This window comes from Xenopus laevis, chromosome 1L, assembly GCF_017654675.1.
Source record: "Xenopus laevis strain J_2021 chromosome 1L, Xenopus_laevis_v10.1, whole genome shotgun sequence".
Lineage (NCBI taxonomy): Eukaryota > Metazoa > Chordata > Amphibia > Anura > Pipidae > Xenopus > Xenopus laevis.
In genome coordinates, this window is record NC_054371.1 from 206409248 (window position 1) to 206432256 (window position 23009).

Genomic DNA, 23009 nt, shown 5'->3' on the forward strand with positions numbered 1-23009 from the left:
AACCCGAGTTTTACTCAAACTCAGCTCCAAAGCAAACACTCTTTCCATCAATTTAATGGTCAACCGGGGTGCAGTTTAGTTTGCTTCTGAATTTCTATGGTTTCCATAAGCAACAAATGTTCAACAAACTCCAATTGCGTGGAACTTACACTTTCTAATAACCCAATCGAAAGAGGCAGATAATAAATCATTAAGGAAACTCAGAATAGTGTAAAATAGCCGTTATATTCATGTATAATACACAAGAGCCATGAATATCCTGGTAATGATATAGTGAATAAAGTACCCCCTCTTGTTAATTATAAGGATATTATAAGTTACGAGGAGTTTCATGACCATATAAAAACACGAGGCGGAAGGCCGAGTGTTTTTATACAGGTCATGGAACTCCGAGGTAACTTCTAATATCTTCATATTTTGCAACAGGGGGACTTTATTTATTATAATACACAAATGTGACAAAAATTACATCACTACTCGATTACTACCGTTTATAAGGATATCAAGCTATTCATGCTTTTTGTGTTTTATATAGTGAATAAAGTACCCCCTATTGTAAAATAATAAGGATATTATAAGTCACATAGGAGTTCCATGACCACTCCGAGGTATCCTCATATTTTCCAACAAGGAGTACTTTATTTCTTAGAATACACAAGTTTTAGTGAGTCATGTGACAAAAATGACATCACTACTCACAGTTTATAACTGATGACATCACTAGTCACCGTTTATAAGGATATCATTTACAATATATTCATGGCTTTTGTGTATTATATCTTTATAAACGATGTTTGCTACAATCAGTTGTAAGTGATTTCGTCTGTATCACATGATTTACTTAAACTTGCATTTATAATATATAATGTACTTGCTATTGTAAAATATGAGGATATTAGGAGTCACCTTGGAGTTCCATGACCTGTATAAAAACACTAAGCTTCTGCTTCATGCCTCCTCAGTGACTTCCAATATCCTTATATTTTACAATAGGGGTCACTTATTCCCTATATAGTTTTATATTCTCCATTGGAAAGCCTTCTATTGGCAGACATATGAACTCATCAGTATTTTTGGAAGTCACCCTGGTTTAATCCTCCCATCACCTGGGTGGAAAAGGGGCGTTTTACAAGTGCAGAGCAACTGTACATTATATTTTAATTACTTTCACACACTTTGGGTTTTTGGCGTTACTGTTCCTTTAATTTGTGTAATATTGAGCAAAGCATTCAGATAATATAATAGAAACTGTAGAATATGCAGAAGACATTAGCCGGATAGTTTTAATTAATTTAATTACAAATAATATTAAATCTGCTTTAGAAGCAAACACAGATAACTTGCTGCGGTCTTTTCATAGAGGGAATGGAATGTATGTGTTGTATTTATCTCTTCAGCCTACTCGATATATAGATTGTACTGGTGGGCTGTTCCATTCTCTAGATAAATGTTGGTGTAGGACTCCCTCTGCTGCTACAAACAACTAGGGGAATATCAGGCTACATATGGAGTTGCTTATAGACGGTGTATTTCAGTACCAGTCAATAAACAGAAGGGGAAAAACAGCCTAGAAAATATCACCTACGGACTGGCCTTAAACGTGACTCTTTTCATATTGTCAGGGTCTCACGAGAAGCATTTGCTGACATACCCGCAGGAAAATGGAGACATATAGCTCGAGTGAAGCAATAGAAGAAAAAATATTTCGAATGGTCGAATATGGCTACTTCGACCATCGAATGGGCTACCATAGGCCCCATAGGCTTCCTAAGCATTTTCTGATCGAAGGAAAATCCTTCGATCGATGGATTAAAATCCTTCGATTCGAAGGATTTAATCGTTCGATCGAACGATTATTCCTTCGATCGTAGGAATGGCGCTAAATCCTTCGACCTCGATATTCGAAGGATTTACATTCGCCAGTCGAATATCGAGGGTTAATTAACCCTCGATATTCGACCCTATGTAAATCTGCCCCATAGTATGCATGTAAACTAGAGGAAACCCTACTTAGCTCATGTGGTTTGTATATAGCTATAAAATAATATTATTTAGATGTTTGGATTAATGGTCAGTATAGCCATTATATATACACCCAGATTAATCGCTAGTCCATTCTTGCAGCAGCTTTCAGTCCTAGGAAAGGAATCTTATTTAAGTCTTCCAATGGACTCACCTGGTCACCTTATATGTCATAATCACTGCTTTTTATTTCACAAAGTATTTTAATAATGGGACCCTAGGAAGCCCGTTATACTGCAGCGTACACTGTTACAAATGCATGATGAACTTTTCCAGGCACTCATTGTTCTACATTTCTTTAGTCTGGTCAATATTTGTAATAGTGCAAATGCTGATTTGTCTGTTCATCGCTTCTTTCCAACCAGTAGATTTGCTACTAGTATTGTCTGTAGTGAGTGGAGCTCATACGCAGTATTTACAGGGGCTGTTCTTCTTCCAACACTTTTTCAGTTTCATTATTTCCAGAGTTAACTAGAAATAAAGACGTTTTTCAATTGCTTTCTATTTGTGACCAGCTTTCTAATATTGAAGTTTAACGTTTCATTTTTCACCTTCTTAAGTCTTCATGCTCTAAATTGGTACATTTAGTTGATACATTATTTCATGCTGAGCAGAATCCCTGAGTTAAAATGGCCATACACGGGCCGATAAAAGCTGTCGACAGACCGAGTCGGCAGCTTATTGGCCCGTGTATGGGGCCCCTCCGACAGGCTTCCCCGATCCAGATCTGGCCGAAAGTTGGTCAGATCTCGATCAAATGGGACTAAAAATCCTGTTGGATCGCGGCCGCATCTGTTCGTTGATGTGGTCCCGCGATCTCACTGCCCGTTACTATTCGTTAGGATCCGATCGTTGGACCCTAGGGCCCACGATTGGATCAGCCCGATATTGCCCACCTCAAGGTGGGCATATCAGGGAGAGATCTGCTCATTTGGCGCATCGCCAAACAAGTGGATCTCTCCATGTATGGCCACCTTTAGAGTCCTGCGCGGAACCAATTTCTAAGACCCAGACCCGACCTGCATATTTACCCACTTTGATCCGCTACACGCCTTATCCACAACCCGCCGACCACTATCAAACAGGAAGTGATAGTGCTGCAAACCAGAAGTGACGTCATCAAAAGTGGGCGGGGACAGAAACAAGTTTTGTAAAACTTTAAAAGGAATAAAATATAGACAGTATTACATAAGATAAGAAATTTAGAAGAGACTCGCAGAGAATATATAAATTTCTTCAAAATATAAATTTCAGGTTATTTTAAATAAATGAGTATTAAAGCCTAAGTAAATAAGTAGGTCAGAAATGTTGTACATTATATTTTGGGTTTCTGTACCAGCCCAAGGCACCCACAGCCCTTTAGCAGTAATCTGTGTCTCCAAAGATGCCCCAGTAGCTCCCCATCTTCTTAATATACGATATATATATGTGAACACTGAGCATGTGCAGTGCCACTAACACTCCTAACAAAATCCAAAATGGGAAACTCCTGTTCAACTCTGAAGGCCTGGATCATTACTGCTATAGAGATACTAAAGCTTTAGGCAGGTTCAATAAGTTGAATATATATGAAATAGGGCATTTATAGCCATATTTTTTAAGGTTTAGTTCACATTTAACACTGCAATAAGACAGTAGTTTGTCTTCCACTGGTACATGATTATATATATATATATATATATATATATATATATATATATATATATATATATATATATATATACATACACACACACACACACATATATATATATATGTATATATATATATACACACATATATATACATATATATATATATATATATATACACACATACACACATATATATATATATATATACATATATACATATATATATATATATATATATATATATATATATATATATACATACATATAGTTTGGATTCACATATTTTTTTCTCTACATGCTCAGCAAAATCAGTATAGTGTATTCTGCATAGTAAAAAATAATTCATAGACTACAATGAACCAGTCCATCCATCTGCCAAATTATCTTGAAAGATGGTAGAACATTTGCTTAGCTAGGCACTGGAGTAACATTGTTTTTACTTAGCAGGCATATATCGCATGCGTTGTTATGGGAATAAATGACTGGTCAATATAAGGTATCTTTAAATTGCTGGTATTTCTAGGCACTAGATGATTGGCTTCACACAGGCAGACCTCCAGCTAATTTGGGTTTGCAGTTTCTAGAGCCCAGAGTTTGACATCCCTGCCTTAAGCACTTTTATACAGCATGCATAATCAGAAATAGATTTATGTTATAGTGGACAGAAGGAAAACACAATGCACTGTGACAAGTAATTATCCCAAATTTCTCTCCATCTTTAGAAGTGACTCTGCATCAGTACAGCTGGGCACAATATCATCTGACACAGACTAGATATTATTTGTACAAGGATACTAATGTGCCAGCAATATTGAACTCGACTGCAGTTTAATTTTTTGGCATTAGCATCAAAGTATCCTGGCATATGCAGGATGAACAGTTGGCTTCTGTTATGTGCTGCACTTTGTTTGATGCAAGGAACTAGATAATACAGTGGATCATTTCCATCCTTAATTACCCTTTTCTTATTATTATGGCTTGATGGGAGCTCAGGAAAGACAGAGTTATTATGAGTGAATATTCTACATGCGTTCTGTACTTGTTTGATGATCACAATTAGCCCGTTCTGCTTTTCAGAAAGGCCAGGGAAACAGAGAAAACATATTAAAAAGTGAGTAGGGAAAATAAAAGCATGTTAACTGAAACCACCAGAAGAGCTGGTAATAAATAATAAGATGGGGGTAAAACTGGTCACATGTGGGAAGATCCTGCAATTGGAACCCAAACAGATCCATTACCAGTTCAGGCAAACAAATCAATGACAATGCCTTCGAATATATCCATTTTGGCTTTCTAGGATTGGAGTCCTACATTAGATTTATTCCGATTTTTGTTGAATGTCTTTGAGGGTGTGGCCAGCTGAAAAGTCCAGTAATGGAATATTACAGACATATTTCCAAAGATTCCAAAGCTACCCTAAACAATATCAGCGGGTATATTGCCCTATAGGAAGCATAAGTCGGCTACATTGGATTGTAAACTTACCATTTAAAGGGGGTGTTCACCTTTAAATTAACTTTTAGTATGATGTAGAAAGTGAGATTCTGAGATCATTTGCAGTTGGTTTTCATTATATATTAATTGTGGTTTTTGAGTTATTTACATTTTTATTCAGCAGCTCTCCACTTTCAGCAACTATGGTTGCTAGGGTGCACATTACCCTAGCAACCATGCATTGATTTGAATAACTGGAATATAAATAGGAGAGGGCCTGAATACATAGAAAGAGTAGTAAAACATTGCAGAGAATGGGCATTATCATTTGAGGCATATAACATGGCTCAGTTGCCCTTACTGTGACAGGGAATAGACTGTTAAAAGACCAGTAAAATCAAAAAATGAAATTGTTTTAAAGTAATAAAAATATAATGCAGTGTTGCCCTGCACTGGTAAAACTGATGTGTTTGTTTCAGAAACACTACTATAGTTCATATAAATAGCAATGGGGGCAGACATTCAAAGTAGAAAAAGGTTTAGGTTACACAGCAGATAAGCTCTGTAGTACATAATGTTATCTGTTATCCATTATTTAACCTGTGCCATATAGCCTTTTTCAATTTCCGCCATTGCTACACAGCAGATTGTTTATATGAACTATAGTAGTGTTTCTGAAGCAAACGCATCAATTTTACCAGTGCAGGGCAACACTACATGATATTTTCATTACTTTAAAACACTTTCAGTTTTTGGTGTTACTGTTGCTTTAAACTGTTTTTTTTTTTTTAATCAGTTTTCATACGTGGAACATTAGAAAGATAACTAGAAAGCATGTAGCTACACTTTTTAAAGTAATTCATTAGAAAATGAATAAAATACAGCTTATAACTATTTATATAATTATGCAGAAGCCAGACAACCATTTTCTAATAGGTGAACCAGCCCAATAAAGATAAGGTTCCATGACCTGTATCAAAGCATTTGCCCTCCAGCCTTAAGGTGGCCGTAGATGTTACAATTGCGATCTTTCCTGGAAAAGAAATTTCCAAAAAAGATTGTTTGTTTCAATACAGAGGTGTAGAGCTGAATTGTCTAATATACAGGTAGAAACGATAGAATTCTACCTGTATCTGACGATTCAGCACTAACAATGGCCGATGTTCTGCTTCACCCGATCAAAATTTTCCGGGCAGCTGATCAATGAGCTGATCGATATCCGAGTCTTCTGCCGATATTAGTCGGCTCGTCTCCCGCCATATACACACCGATTATCGCACATTTCGTACATTATTATCGGTGTGTCTATGGCCACCTTTATGCATTATATGCTCATAAAAATGCTTGTAAACTTATCTTAACATTTCCCAATATGGGGTACATTAAATAGAAAATATACTCCCTTTCTGACAAGAGCTCATTCAGTTGAGCTTATGTAGTAAAGGTACATAGACACTATGTGAAGTTTACACAGACATAAACACAATCTGAACTTTTACACTGACACTTGATTCCACAGATTGAATGGAAACCATGATATTCTGTCTGTTCTCACTGGGACCAGTTCCCCACCCACCTTAGGCTCACAGTGTAATGTAACCCCTCCCTCACCATGTTCCATTGAGAAGTGTTTGTTTCTGGAAGTCCAAGTTCTGCTTTCCAGAGCACCACCCACTATGGAAAGCGAAGGGACTTTGAGTGTCAGAATTATATCACACCTCAATTGGAACCCAACAAATGAGCTCATGTCAAATAGGGAGGCATATTTATTTTTACCAGTTTGGTAATTGCTCATTTATACTTGTAGCACCTTGGTATTCAGTTTGTTATAGACGGAAAGCCTTTTGCAGAGGTTGGCAGTTCGAGCGAATACACACTTTCGGCGACTTGTATAATTTAAGTAATCGTGTTCCTGTGTTTAATTGCTTTCGGAATCGCACTTCAAATTCAGTTGCAGGCTGCAGCTTTTAAACCATTAATATGTATTTTTTTGTGTGCTGTGTGCAGTATGAATCACAAAGGGATTGAGAAATTTTGCAAATTGTCCACATCCTGCATTGAAATGTATCTAGCTCAGCAGCACATAAATATTCTAGCACATGTAAGTGTAAACTCTTACAGCCTTGGGGATCGCAGCTTTTCAACTTAACTCGCCTTTTTACATTTAAAAGGGGGGGAAAAAATCAGCACAATAAGTGCATGACACATTACCATTTTTTAAGAGTACGACTGATCTGGAGCATTTCTTCCAATTATTCTGCAATTTTCCTCCTTTAGGTGGGGATAATAGTTACTTAAACTTTTTCTTCATTATCCTAAGCACATTTTTTTCTTGTGCTTAAAGCAGGTTCTGTCACAACAGTAGTTACGGGGATAATGGGAGACAGCACTGTCACACAAAGAGGATTTCTTTATTTAACATTTCACCTCCTGACGAATTGTGCCGTTTTGCTTATAGAGTTTGTTGTGCAAAAGAAAAGGAACAGGGACAGAGGAGGAAAAAAAACACATTTCTGTTGGAAACCCAAAATCTGCCAAAGGGATTTATACGATTGAAAATAACGGGCGAACGAGAAACGTAATATATCGTATTTAAAAAAAATGAAAAGGCTTTAAAGGGAACCCCGCCCAAAACCACTTTTTTGTATATTTAACGAGAGTGTAAGTTTAAGCCAATATGCATCCAAAGACAAAAAATTTAAAATCACTGGGGGGCGGCCAAATAATTAGACCCCCTCCACACTTAGGCTAATGTCACACTGCACTAAAACACAGCCTGTTAGCGATGCACCGAATCCAGGAATCTGTTCAGAATCGGCCAGAATTCGGCTTTTTTCAGCAGGATTCGGCCGAATCCTTCTGCCTGGCTGAACCAAATTCGAATTTGCATATGTGAATTAGGGACGGGAGGGGTAAGTAAAAAGTTAGGGGCATTTGCCCGGGGTAACACAGGCAGGGGGGAGGAAGGGGAGGGGTCTATGTAGGGATGGGTTTTTAACTTTTGGGTTTGCTGCTCCTTTAAAGGCATGAATGCAGGTGTCAGGAAGCTGTTATGTGGTTACCTTCCCATTATTTTGCTGTAGGGCTGCTGGGGGGAAGGGAGGAGGGTGATATTGCTCCAACTTGCAATACTGCAGTAATGAGTGAGTGAAGTTTATCAGAGCACAAGTCACATGCCTGGCTAGGGTTGCCACCTTGCAAAACATACATATGTGTATAAGCATCAAATGTCGTAAGTGGATCAGCTAGAGTTGCCACCCGGCCGGTATTTTACCGGCCTAGCTGGTAAAACACCTGCCAAGGCCGGGGCCGGTATTGCAAATTTACCGGCAATGCAATTGTCCGTAGTTTGAAATACCCTTTAAAAAAAGCCCCTGGCCTGCCCCCAATTCGAAAATAACTTACCTTTTTTCCAGCGCTGTGCGATGTTGCTCCGCCCCTTTTGTGGCATGCAGTGTAGCTCCGCCCCTTTAGTGGCACCCTGCGTAGCTCCACCCCCTTTTAGCATCACGGACCACCCCCTTTTGGTGCCCGCCCCCCACTGGCCGGTAACATTTTTTAATAAAGGTGGCAACCCTAGGATCAGCTCACCAAATAGAATAGGTGGCCCAGGTGCTCCTGCCCCAGGCCCCCAGCCCAAGGGAGAGGACAAACCACATATAGGAAAACAAAATGTTGGAGCAAGGCACTCAAATAGATCACCCATGGATCAGATAAATTTTAAGTAAAAAAAATAAAATTTTATTTGTATAAACAACTCATGCCTGACGCGCTTCGTGTCCTTAGTCACAAAACGCATCAGGCATGAGTTGTTTATACAAATAAAATGTTATTTTTTACTTAAACTTTATCTGATCCATGGGTGATCTATTTGAGTGCCTTGCTCCAACATTTTGTTTTCCTATATAGGGTTGCCACCTTACCAGCCCATGAAGTGAAGGGTGGGTTATGACACGACCAGAGCTGGGATGCTGGCGGCCAAAGGGGAGGAAGAATTGGGGAAAAAAGTGGTTGAAAGAGGTAATGGGCGGGGGAGTAGAGAGCGGAATTGAGGCGGATAAGAGGCAGGCCGGAGATGGAACAATTACGGTTTGCAAATTTACCGGCAAGTACATAGCCAGTAAACTATCAATACCAGCTCCGGGCCTGGCTGGTATTTTACCGGCTAGGCCAGTGAAAAACCGGCTCGGTGGCAACGCGTCAGGCGTGGAAACGTGTCAGGCATGACTTGGGGACAGATCTGGGATGCTGGCGGCCAAAGGGGAGGAAGAATTGGGGAAAAAAGTGGTTGAAAGAGGTAATGGGCAGGGGAGTAGAGAGCAGAATTGAGGCGGATAAGAGGCAGGCCGGAGATGGAACAATTAAGGTTTGCAAATTTACCGGCAAGTACATAGCCAGTAAACTATCAATACCGACTCTGGGCCTAGCTTGTATTTTACCAGCTAGGCCAGAGAAAAACCGGCTCGGTGGCAACCTTACTTGAGGCAGCTCAGAATCTGGCAGCATGTCTAGCCCCATATCAGATTTCAAAATTAAATATAAAAAAATCAGTTTAGTCTTTTGAAAAAATTTCAATGCACGATGCTGCTGAAGGAGTGCTACTAACTAATGCATTTTATAAAAAACAGGTTTTCTCTTGACAGAATACTTTTAATTAGGTAGGACTAGATACTCAGGAATTAGTGATCAAAATACTAATTGTCAGGATGAGCCAAGAAGCAGAGATTAAATATAGTCTTACTGGTAGAACATGAAAGAAAGAAACAAATAATGAAATGCAAGTTTCCCATTTTGATAAACCACTCTTGATGTACTATCCTGTGATTTCTCTCCTCCTTCCCAGGAAATAACAGTCTTAATTAGAAAATATCACTGGAATGACATCTGAACATTGTTCAGCTTCTAATAAAAGGAATATAATGAAACTGGATATTTGGTATTCACGTTATTCTCCTCACCTCGATTGTCGGAGGATTTTTCCGCTTGCCTCTGATCCAGGCTGCAAGAGAAAAGAAGCCATGATAAGCAGAAAGAAGCCAAAGGAGGAGAGCGAGGGTGGCAGGGAAATGTGCCAAACACAAACACAACTTTTAGAGCTGCGTGCATCTTCAAGCACAAACACAATAATTCTCTGAAGATTTTATAGTTTCCACCTTATACAAATGGTCCATTAATGAATTTTTAACATCTTTAAAAAATGTTTATCCCTGTCTGGGAAATTCCCAGTAGTATCTAAAAACCTTCCCTAATAGCTCCCATTACCTGATTGTTATTTACTAGTGTGCTTTCAGAGACTAACGAACAATATAAATCATATACAAGGAATTAGCCGATCTCCATGCAGAGACTGGAAGCATTCCAATGCTTTGGCTCAGTAGGAACCAGTGCTCATTCTACTGAGCTACAAAAGCAGGGATTCGAAAAGGGATTTATACAGCAGAATGTACAAAAACATTCTAAAGGTACTGGGGCAAAAGCACACAATGTTTTTCAATGACCTACTCCCAACAAAATATATATATATATATATATATATATATATATTTTGTTTGTTATATATATAGTCAGAGAACTCCCCATAGGTTGCTACATTAGGGGCATACAGGTTTGGGACCTGTTATCCAGAATGCTCGGGATCTTGGTTTTTCAGATAAGGGGTCTTATCGTAAATTTGGATCTCCATACCTTAAGGAGGTTATTTATCAACGGTCGAAATTAAAGAGTTTTCTATACTCAAATGAACTCACAACTTTCGAATGGTAAATATTCGAATCAGCGAGTTCAGGGTTAACAACCCAAAAACTCAAAATTAATTGGGTTTGCATCAGGAAAAACCTCAAATCGCTTGAACTGGACGAGTTTTTGGGCAAACCCCTCCAAAAAAACCTCACACATCATGAAGGCTATTAACATCTTTAAATGGTTAAAGGGACCTCTGCCATTGACTCCTACATGACCGTGAAAGGTTTTAGATGGTGTAATTTGGGATTCTAGCTATTTCCAGCTTCGTGGTTATAATAAATCTCGAAAAATCTGTGGGTTTTTGAAAAAAACTGGAATTTTTGTGGAAAACACTGCTCGAACACTAATAAATCTACCCCTACTCTACTAAAATTAATCCCAATTATATTAATTATATCTTAGTTGGGAACAAGTGCAAGGTACTGTTTTATTATTACAGAGAAAAATTGATTAATTATTTTATCAAATTGGAGTCAATGTCAGATGTCCTTCCCATTAATCTGAGCTTTTTGGATAATGGATCCCATACCTGGTACCAAGTTATGTACGGTAAGCTTTAATAAATACAAATGAACAGAATTTAATGGACAACCTCATAAAACACAACTAGAAACAGTCAAAAATTGTTCTGGAAGCCCACTGACTTATTGTTGGTTGAAGTAAAAAATGTTCCAAAATATAGTGTAGTATATTTTGTATATAATCGCCACCCCTCTGTGTGAACACTCTATGATATTCAATAACACGTGAAACCCACTCCTTCATTCAGCAGATCATGGTTACACGTTTTTCTTAATTTCTTAATCCACCACCATGCTTTTGTCCAAATCCCAGTCCGGATTTGATAAAACAAAGCAGAACGGCGCTTTACAATCCTTTCCAGGTTCAATTGCGTATACCTGGTACGCTGTGTTCGGAGTCCAATTACTCAAGCCGGCTTATTTCTTTCCTCACAGAGTGTTTCTTTCCGGGCGCACCCTGGCTGACGTCACTAAGCCCCGCCTGATGCGTTTCGTCACTCTGGAGGTGGCAAATATATACAAAATATACTACACTATATTTTGGAACATTTTTCACTTTTTCTTGTGGTCTTTTCCTGGGCTTCCTTGTGAAGCACTGTTTTACACAGTTTGGATTTGTAAGATTTATACCGGTTAGGGAACGGAATAGAACGGCTACAGGACCGAACTTCTGGAATACTTAAGTTTTCCTTTTTCAGTGTTATTGTTGGTTGAGCTCCATTCCTAACTCTGATGCTCAGATGATATAGAACTGTGGCTTGTTGGGGCAGTACAAGACATGGGTCAAGGGAAGGGGCTCCCTCAGGTGAGGATGGGATTGGTCCCCAAAAGCTTGTGCTTCAACTTCTGCAATAAAATGTGATAAAGGCATTTGGCAGAATAAGTTGGTGTGCTTCTTCCCTACACATAAACCTGGAAGGTATCATTGGCCTGGAAGCTGTCTGGGATATGAATGCACCCTGCAGTGATAAGTAAGTGGTGTGCTGCAAGAAAGAACTGTTGTTAATTACCTAGCAACCAAGCAGCAGTTTGGAAGATAGGATGGAAGGCACAAAGGGCCCGATAAGAGATATTTGCAATAAAAAAATTAGTCTTTCTGGTTTTTGGTTGACAACCAGATCGAATTTTCAGAATGAAAATAGGCAGAACAGGGAGCCTATTACATCATCATTTGTGCCTCCGAAGATACCCCAGTAGCTCCCCATTTTATTTCTGCTGATTCACTGGACAAGCTCTGTGCTGCGGTCACTTACTGAGCTTATACAGTATTAGGACTCATTAGTACTTAAAGGGATACTGTCATGGGAAAAAAACAATTTTTCAAAATGAATCAGTTAATAGTGCTGCTCCAGCAGAATTCTTCACTGAAATCCAGTTCTCAAAAGAGCAAACAGATTTTTTTATATTCAATTTTGAAATCTGACATGGGGCTAGACATTTTGTCAATTTCCCAGCTGCCCATGGTCATGTGACTTGTGCCCGCACTTTAGGAGAGAAATGCTTTCTGGCAGGCTGCTGTTTTTCCTTCTCAATGTAACTGAATGTGTCTCAGTGAGACATGGGTTTTACTATTGAGTGCTGTTAGATCTACCAGTCAGCTGTTATCTTGTGTTAGGGAGCTGCTATCTGGTTACCTTCCCATTGTTCTTTTGTTTGGCTGCTGGGGGGGGGGGAAGGGAGGGGGTGATATCACTCCAACTTGCAGAACAGCAGTAAAGAGTGATTGAAGTTTATCAGAGCACAAGTCACATGACTTGGGGCAGCTGTGAAATTGACATGTCTAGCCCCATGTCAGATTTTAAAATTGAATATAAAAAAATCTGTTTGCTCTTTTGAGAAATGGATTTCAGTGCAGAATTCTGCTGGGTCAGCACTATTAACTGATTAATTTTGAAAAATTTTAGGTTCTATGAAAGACGAATGTTTTCATAATTTCCACAACCCCTGAAATTACAAGTATACCCCCTTGTTCAACCTGAGTTTAATGAACAGAGCATGTGCTGAACATACCTTTTGTCTTTTATTTTAATCAATAAAAAATTTATTGGATTTGATATTTCTTGTGCTAAACAGGGAAACTAAGGGTAAGGGCACACCTGGAGATTCGGAGAGATTTAATCGCCTCTTCTTTGGGGCGACTAATCTCCCCTTGTCTTCCGCCTGCTTCAGAAAAATTCACTAGCGGTTCTTCGATTCGAAGCAGGCGGAAGACAAGGGGAAGCAGTTCGGGAGTCGCCCCAAAGAAGAGGCGATTAGTCGCCGGGTGACTATATCTCCCCGAATCTCCGGGTGTGCCGTTACCCTAAAGCAACTCTATGTTTGGTTCTTGAGTGGTAGTTAATTAGATTACCAGTATACAGCCCCCTCCCTTCACCCACTGTTGCATCTGTAGGCAGGAGGCTTATCTTCACATAGTAATCGAATTACCTGCCTTGCAAGGACCAAACATGGAGTAGCCTCAGTTCTTCGTCATTAAAACAACAGGCATAAAAATAATGTTCAGCACAAGCCCTATTCATTGCACTCATGTTGAACAAAGGGGTATACTGCCCAGAGGACAATGAGCATGTACAGTCACTCAAAACATGGCCTAGACCTAACAAGATCCAAGATGGGGTGCTCCTATTGCAGATTTAAAGGCGTGGTTCACCTGTAAATTAACTTTTAGTATGACGTAGAGAGTAATATACTGAGACAATTTGCAACTGGTTTTCATTTTTTATTCGTGGTTTTTGAGTTATTTCGCTTTTTATTCAGCAGCTCTCCAGTTTGCATTTTTAGCAATCTGGTTCCTAGGGTTCATATTACCCTAGCAACCATGCACTGCTTTGAGAGATTGGAATAGTAATAGGAGAGGACCTAAATAGAAAGATGATTACAAGAAGAGCATTTGTGAAAAGACAGTGACCTCTTTGGGAAAGTTGGAAAGAGTCAGAAGAAGAAGGCAAACAAATCAATAACTAGAAGGGAAAAAAACGAAGACGGATTGAAAAGCTGCTTAGAATTAGCCATTCTATAACATACTAAATGTTACCTTAAAGGTGAACCAGCCCTTTAATGGCACTGAATCGCTTATAGGACTGCTGAACCTCAGGGCTTGGAATGTAAGCACAGTTTATATCATACAACATTTCTAGTCATAGTCTAGGCTTTACTCCAATTTAAGTCTATTTGTGGTGCTGCCTTGTTAGGGCTGTAACCTGCCATACGTAGAAATGCAAATATGCAATGTGCCGTGCCCTGCTATGCTATACAATCATACTTAATTCACGGATAAATTATCATTACTAAATAATGCATATTCTCCCTTCAAGGTAAACCAGAAGCGCACATTCTATTTTCTCATCAGGAAGAGATTTTTTCATTGTGTGAGACAGAAGTTAATTAGTGTCTCTTCTCCCAGTGATATAAGGGAAAGGCTTTATACAATGCTACATGTGCCTAAGATGGGCTTCCGAAGATTACTGGACCTTTCATACCTTTAGACCCCGGGCTCCATTCATCAGTCCTTATTTGCATTTTGATTAGTATGCATGAGATTTCTACTGAACTTTAATACTCCTACCGGCACATAATACACTTTAATGAGCGTAGAAGTGAGCATGCAAATTAAAACTGCCATTAATCACTAAATGTTACAGGAAATAGAAAAGGAATGGATGGGGCAAGGCAGTAAAAGGCACTCTCTAAATCTCCATAGGCACCAGGGATGACGGATATGCTTTCAGGAGCACTGCTAACACAAAGAAGAAGAGGAGGAGGAGGTGGCAAATGAAGTATTCTGTCATAATATACAGTAGGTGACCATTCAGAATGAGAGCTCTGGCGCAATCATTTTCGGAGTGCATCCAAGAGACAGAACATCGGAGGAAAAGATTTGGCAACAGGCAACACAGAGTTTATGGGCAAATCTACATGGAAAGCAATGAAAGTAACTGCGGCTCAGTGAAATTTGCACAATTAAACATTGCGTGTTTTTCTTAGTTGTAATATTGGAGAGCCATCTCAGGTCATTTTGGCTGGTCATGTGCTTTCAGAAAGAGCCAGCACTTTAGGATGGAACTGCTTTCTGACAGGCTGTTGTTTCTCCTACTCAATGTAACTGAATGTGTCACAATGGGACCTGGATTTTACTATTTACTATTGAGTGCTGTTCTTAGATCTACTAGGGAGCGGTTATCTTGTGTCAGGGAGCTGCTGGGGGGGGTTACCTTTACTATTGTTCTGTTGTTAGGCTGCTGGGGGGCAAAGGGAGGGGGGTGATATCACTCCAACTTGCAGTACAGAATGACTGAAGTTTATCAGAGCACAAGTCACACGACTGGGGGCAGCTGGGAAACTGACAATATGTCTAGCCCCATGTCAGATTTCAAAATATAAAAAATCAGTTGGCTCTTTTGAGAGATGGATTTCAGTGCAGAATTCTGCTGGAGCAGCACTATTATTGGATGCGAAAAAAACATGTTTTCCCATGACGGTATCCTTTTATAGGAGTATTCAACCATGTAGAAAAAAAAAGTACCCCCACCCCACATAGACCCCTTTCCCTTCTCCCCCCAGGGAAATGCCCCATACTTTATACTAACCCCTCGTCGCAGATTCTGGCTTCACAACATCCATCCCCCCCCGGGGGGGGCAGTTAGGCTGGGGGGAGGAGGGAGCGGGGTCTACGTGGGGTTGTGGGTATGGGTTTTTTTTTCTACAGGGTTGAATTCTCCTTTAACAAAAACCCCTTCCTTGGCTATCCTAGGTTACAAAACATAGATCATTGAGGCACACAGATTGCACAAGAAGAGAGATATTTTTATCGAGAGAAATTACAATTTACATTTACAAATAACTAGCTTTTTAGCATATACTGTTGCTTATAAGCTACTTAAAGGAACAGTAACACTAAAAAATGAAATTGTTTTAAAGGAACTGTTCAGTGTAAAAATAAAAACTGGGTAAATAGATAGGCTGTGCAAAATAAAAAATGTTTCTAATATAGTTAGTTAGCCAAAAATGTAATGTATAAAGGCTGGAGTAACTGGATGTGTAACATAATAGCCAGAACACTACTTTCTTTTTTGCAGCTCTCAGCTTGGTTTCCACTGATTGGTTACCCTGGTGACCAAAGGTTGCCTCCCATAGACTCCAATTTAACCAAATAATTAAAAAAATGTTAAAAACTATTTCTAATTGGAGCCTATTGTTTTTATTTAATGTTTACATGATTATCTCAGACTTAGAGTACAAAGGTCCAAATTACAGAAGGACCCCTTATCCGGAATACCCCAGGTCCAGAGTATTCTGTATAACAGGTGGGGGTCACTATTGCTCTGTGAGGCTACAATTTTATTGTTATGTTTTATTACTTATGTTTCTATGTAGGCCATCTCCTGTTTGTATTTCTATCTTTCGTTTCAACCATTGCCTGGTTGCTAGGGTAAATAAGACCCAAGCAACCAGATAGCTGCTGAAATACCTGGAGAACTGCTGGACAAAATGTGAAATAACTGAAACTCACAAAAAATAAAAAATGAAGACCAATTGCAAAATGTGCCAGGATCACAATGCCTACATCAGGTTAAAAGTTCATTCAAAGGTGAACAACCCCTTTAAAACTTTATCAGACTTTTTGGCGGTTTATATCCCATTAAAAAATAAACATTGTTCTGTATTTAAGACAAAAAGAAAAAAAGATAATAATTACCCTCCCATTCTGTAGGGATGTGGCCGAGCTGATATTCATGTGTGTTTTTATTCACTGGGTCCACAAATCTTCTTTCTCTAAAAGAGCGACCTTAAAAAAAAAAAAAGAAACGTATGGTATTTAAGTTACTGTGGTTAGGTTAACCATATTTTATATTTTTAGGGGTGTTCTGTAAAGGCATGGGCCACCTACAGCAATGACACATGCTAAATGGCTGCCCATATGGTCTCAATAAATCTGCTACACCCACAAAACTTCCCAGAGCTTGTTGCATGACACAGAGTCATTTCTGGTAAGATACAACTAGATACATAAGGGGCCTGTTTACTAATCCAAAGCCACAGAATGGCTGTGCAATCAATCCCTGTATGTATGTATGTATGTATGTATGTATGTATGTATGTATGCATGTATGTCCAACGCTGTCCATAGACATTCATATATATCCTTATGTCCGACGCACGATTGTTTGTTTCCATGCCGTTGTTGCATTAATAAAAGTTTGATGAAAGATCGGAGTGCTGCTGCAGATGTTTAATTCATGCAAGTAGTTTGTATGTTCTTCAAACCAAGTAATGCAGTAATGAGCAGCGTTATCATTTAAAATATAATTTTATTGGAGTATAGGGAATTTAACGGGGACCAAGCTTATTACTGGCTGGGCACTTGTTGCACTCATATTGCATTAGACATGTTATTTTTTATTAGGGATGCACCGAATCCCCTATTTTGGATTCGGCCGAATCCTCGAATCCTTCATGGAAGATTCGGCCGAATAACGAACCGAATCTGCATATGCAAATATGGGGCAGGAAAGGGAAAAAAATTGGTTTACTTCCTTGTTTTGTGACAAAAAGTCGCGTGAAATCCCGCCCTGCCCACAATTTGCAAATTAGGATTCGGCCGAATCCAAATCCTGCTGAAAAAGGCTGAATCCAGGCCGAATCCCGGACCCAATCTTGAATTCGGTGCATCCCTAATTTTTATATATTTTTTTATAGTAAAACTCAGTGGCCCAGGTGTAGAATTTATATCTTGTAGTTTTTGTGTTATTTACCTTTTTCTTCTGACTCTTTCCAGCTTTCATATGGGGGTCACTGACCCCATCTAAAAAACAAATACTCTGTAAGGCTACCATTTTTTTCTGTTATTGATACTTTTTTTTACTCATCTTTCTATTTAGGCCCTCTCCTATTTATGTTCTTGACTTTTTTTCAAATCAATTCATGGTTGCTAGGGAAGTTTGGACTCTAGCAACCAGATTGCTGAAATTGAATGGAATGGAGGTATGTCTACCATACGTTACCCCTGGAGTTGCCTGTATTTTATAATCTGCTGGGGCAAAGCAAAACCCACAAGCCTGCCCTCACACATCTCTATATATATTTAGAACTCATCCAAAAAATGATTTGGAAGCTAAAATATGCATATTGGTCTGTGAAGTTGAGGATGTTCATCCGAGTGTAATTTCCGTAACCCTTCCAGTGCTGGAGGGAGAAGCAGGCCCGACGTGTTCAAAGGGGAACGCATTTGAAAAAGAACAAAATGGCTCCACTGTGTAATATTTACAATGAAAATTGCATAGTGAATTAGCATGGCTTTGAACTAGAAAGAGCAAGCGAGGCCCTAAAGGACTGAATATTCTCAGATGGATTAGAGAGAAACAAACTTCTTTGTCAGCAAAGGTCACTTGAAGGAAACTGCAAGATCAAAGTCGAGCAGAGACTTCACAGTGCGTCTACTCGGGAGTTAAAGCCACAGGCATGAAACCTCGGCCAGTACAACACATATATTTAGTCACTGGCAACCACTTCATTAAAGGCATAGCTATCTTCAAAATGAACAAAGTATATTTATAGGGCTTTAAATACCATGCATGAAGAGGAGTGACTCAGCTCTGGGAGATGTCTGATACTGCTCTTATTTAAGAATAAAACCTTTTTTTTCTGGAGTGGATGAATGCAAAAAGCTTTTTATCGCCTTTTCTTTGTCTGGAGTCAACTGCTGCATACGGAGAGCCAGTCACCTGACCTGAAACCGCCCAATAAACTGCCAATTAACAGCTTCACTTTACAGTGCACACCACCCATCTCTAAACAATTCCAGCTATAAGCCAACCAGACTGATTTTTCTTAAAGAAGAACTAAAACTTAAAGGGGACCTTTTCAAAAATGAAAAGTTAATATTAGATTCAGCAAACTGAAATAAGGAACTTTCTAAGTACAATCAATTAAAAATTCTGTACCGTTTGGATTAAAACAAGTAGCATAATTCGTTCTATACCAAATTTTGGGTTGCAAACTGAATTTTGCAATATAAATTCTGGTCCCCTGAGAAAAAAGTTTAAGAAATCCCACCGTATGTAATGTCCTTCAGTGTATCAATTTTTAGTTGTGAGTGTTTTTATTTCTATGTGCCCCATAGAGATGTATATCCTGGTATGGGATCCGTTATCCAGAAACACATTAGCCAGAAAGCTCCAAATTAGAAAGGCTGGCTCCCATAGACTCAATTATAATCAAATAATCCAGACTATTAAAATGGATTTCCTTTTTCTCTGTAATAATAAAACAGTTCCTTATTGGAAGCAGAAACAGCCTATTGGTTTTTATTTAATTTTTACATGATTTTCTAGTAGTATGAAAATCCAAATTATGGAAAAGATCCATTATCCGGAAATTCTGGTTGCATACCTGTACTATATACACAACACTAGTCTAAGTTAAGATGAAAAATGTATACTGAACTGGAAGCTACTGTTGAGAAAATTAGATTATGTAAATAAAATCTCGGCCGTGTAAATATCCTTGGGACAGGTATGGGATACAGTATCCAGAAAGCTCCGAATTACGGGAAGGCCATCTCCCATAGAGTTAATTTTAAGCAAATAATTTGAAAAAAGGATTCCCTTTTCTCTGTAACGATAAAACAGTACCTTGTACTTGATGGTACATGGATGAATCCATAGTAATGGCAAAACAATCTTATTGGGTTTATTTAATGATTGGATTCTTTTTAGCAGACTTGAGATAAAAAGGTGAAAAGTCAAGTTTAGAATAAAAAAGCACTCTACTGTGGGCTTACACTGGCCTGGGGCCAAAAAGAAGGATATAGAAGATTTCCATATAGTAATTGCCATATAAAATTGCAGAAATACTTGTTGCCAGTGTAATGTGAACCATAAACTTTACATTACAGGTATGGCATCTGCTATTTGGAAACCCGTTATCCAGAACACTCCAAACTAAAAAAAAAAATGCAGTCTCCCATAGACCATTTTATCCAAATAATCCACATTTTACAAAATGATTTCCTTTTTCTCTGTAATAATGAAACAGTACCTTGTACTTGATCCCAACTAAGATATAATTAATCCTTGGAATCAAAAGCAGCCTATTGCGTGACGATTCAAACTATGGAAAGATCCATCATCTGAAAAAATCCCAGGTGCTGAGCTTTCTGGTAACAAGTCCCATACCTGTACCAGTTTTATAAGATTTTTATTCTTCTATAAGCCCATACCAGGTGTTTGCTCCATCAGTGCATTTCTGCTCATGCCATTAAAGTGAATGCCAACCTCCTGCACCATTGCATGGGGTATTTAAAGGAAAACTATACCCCCAAACAATGTAGGTCACTATAAAAAGATATTGCATAAAACAGCTCATATGTAAAATCCTGCTTCATGTAAATAAACCATTTTCATAATAATATATGTTTCTAGTAGTATGTGCCATTGGGTAATCATAAATAGAAAATTGCTATTTTAAAAAATAAGGGCCGTACCCTGGGATCGTATGATTCACGGTGCACACAAACATACCAACAAACTATAATTCTTAGGTCACATGAGCCAATTAACAGACAGAGTTGTGTCTTTTGCTTCTACACTTCTTCCTGTTACAGTTAGAGCTGCAGTATTTCTGGTCAGGTGATCTCTGAGGCAGCACACAGACCATCATGAAATGGTGGTTCAAGGCAAGAGATGTAAAAGGGACAATATTTACTTAAATATATATACCAGTTTGGTAATATTCTTTAATATGCCACTTCATTTGATATAAACTGTTGCTTAAAGGGCATGTAAAGTCTAAAATAGAATAAGGCTAGAAATGCTGTATTTTGTATGCTAAATATAAACATGAACTTACTGCACCACAAGCCTAATCAAACAAATAATTTATGCTTTCAAAGTTGGCTACAGGGGGTCACCATCTTCTAACTTTGTTAAACATCTTTGCAAGACTAAGACTGTGCACATGCTCAGTGTGGTCTGGGCTGCTTAGGGATCGTCATAAACAAAGCTGCTTGAGTTCTGCATGGCTGGGAAGTAAGGGGGGGCTCCCCCTGCTGTTCATAAGTATGATTGTTTCCCTGCTCAGCAGTTAGGGACCATCTGACAATTCCTATCCACAGCAGTAAATGAATGGAGAATTTCACTGCATACAGTCAGGTTTCTTATAAAAACGGTACACGTTTTTTAATTAAAGTATATTGGAGATAGGTTTCTTTTTCATTAAAGAAAGTAAAAATGGGATTTTATTTTTTTGCCTTTACATGCCCTTTAAGTATTCATTTTGGGGGTATAGTTTTCCTTTAAGTCTAGGACAGGAAGCCTGAGCACTGGGCATGTCTCCTCCACAACAGCTGATGATATCAATAAGATCTCTCATTCTATTTCATCTGCATGCAACTTGGTAACATGGGCTCCTTTCATGATATCTATCGGCAGATATAAAGGGGTGGTTCACCTTTCCCTTATCTATTTTATTTATTATAGTTTTCTAAATTATTTGCATTCTTCTTCTGACCCTTTGCAGCTTTCAAATGGGGGTCACTGACCCCATCTAAAAACAAAGGCTCTGTAAGGCTTCAAATGTATTGTTACATTTTATTACTTATCTTTGTATTCAGACCCTCTCCTCAATCATTGTACGGTTACTAGGGTAATTTGGACCCTAGCAACCAGATTGGATTGCTGAAACTGCAGCTGCTGAATAAAAAGCTAAATAACTCAAAAACCACAAATAATAAAAATGATTCACTCTCTACATCATACTAAAATTAATTTAAAGGCGAGCAACCACTTTAATGGAAATAAGCATGCACGGTATGCTCCCCATAGTACTCCAGTTAGTTTCAGAGCAAATGTTTCATTATATTTCTGCAATGGATAGCCGGGAGGACATTATTTTGCCGTACTTTGCACAATACCCAGTGTACCACCAGGCCAGTAATCTGATATTTCTTTGATTTATAATGTTTAAGAGGCAGCAGATGGCACTGTTCCTAGGAGCCTATTATTGTATATGAAGATCTTCATACATTAGAAACAATGGCACAGCAATCACCGTTGCTCTATTTTGAGTCGATTTGGAGAGATTAGTGAACAGATTTGCTGCAGACTCTCTGGACACATAAAATGAGAAAGTTTGGAGAAGAAATGTTTGTGTTCTTCCCTTCCCTGGTGAGCAATTACAAGAATCTTTATTTCATTAGAGAGGAAATTTACTAGAAAATGACTTCACGGAAAAGTCAAGTCTGTATTTTGGGGTATTCTGAGTTCTTGCGGTTGCAGCTATAAAGCAGATTATCCGTTCTCTCTCCAGAGCATTTGCTATTTTAGAGGCCAATAATAAGTCTGTTTAGCAAAAACATGAAATCTAGGAGAGCCTCATGGAGTCCAGTGTATCAGTACCAAGGTACAAAAGCGCTACCTCATGGTAAGGGAATGGCAACTCCTTCCCAGCAATACATTTAAAGAAAAAAATGTCAACTTTAGGTTAATATTGTTAACATTCTATTGATAGCAACATATGTACATCTAGTGTATTGCAATAATCATAGGGGTTGGTGGGAGTTTAGAGGCACATTTATCTAGGGTCGAGTTTTTTTTAAACTGCCCTAAAGTCCCATAAATTCGACTAGTCGAAACTTATTAATAAAATCCAATTTGTAAAA

The 23009-nt window shown here is 38.6% G+C and overlaps 2 protein-coding genes across 4 annotated transcripts in view; one reads left to right on the plus strand and one right to left on the minus strand.

Annotated features, from left to right (window-relative positions):
- The window catches only part of smim15.L (small integral membrane protein 15 L homeolog), a 34613-nt gene extending 19177 nt beyond the window's left edge, over positions 1-15436 (plus strand). Inside the window, exon 3 of the mRNA XM_018265861.2 lies at positions 15054-15436. Within this exon, the coding sequence (XP_018121350.1) occupies positions 15054-15128 (75 nt within the window). The 3' untranslated portion in view covers positions 15129-15436. The remainder of the gene's footprint in view (positions 1-15053) is intronic.
- Positions 1-23009, minus strand: part of ndufaf2.L (NADH:ubiquinone oxidoreductase complex assembly factor 2 L homeolog) — a 57561-nt gene that overhangs the window by 6407 nt on the left and 28145 nt on the right. For 2 of the 3 annotated variants that reach the window (XM_041582125.1, NM_001095015.2), the window contains 2 exon segments: positions 17049-17138; positions 10049-10089 (listed from right to left, as the gene is read on the minus strand). In XM_041582125.1, coding sequence (XP_041438059.1) covers positions 10049-10089; positions 17049-17138 — 131 coding nt within the window. 3 annotated transcript variants of the gene reach the window in all.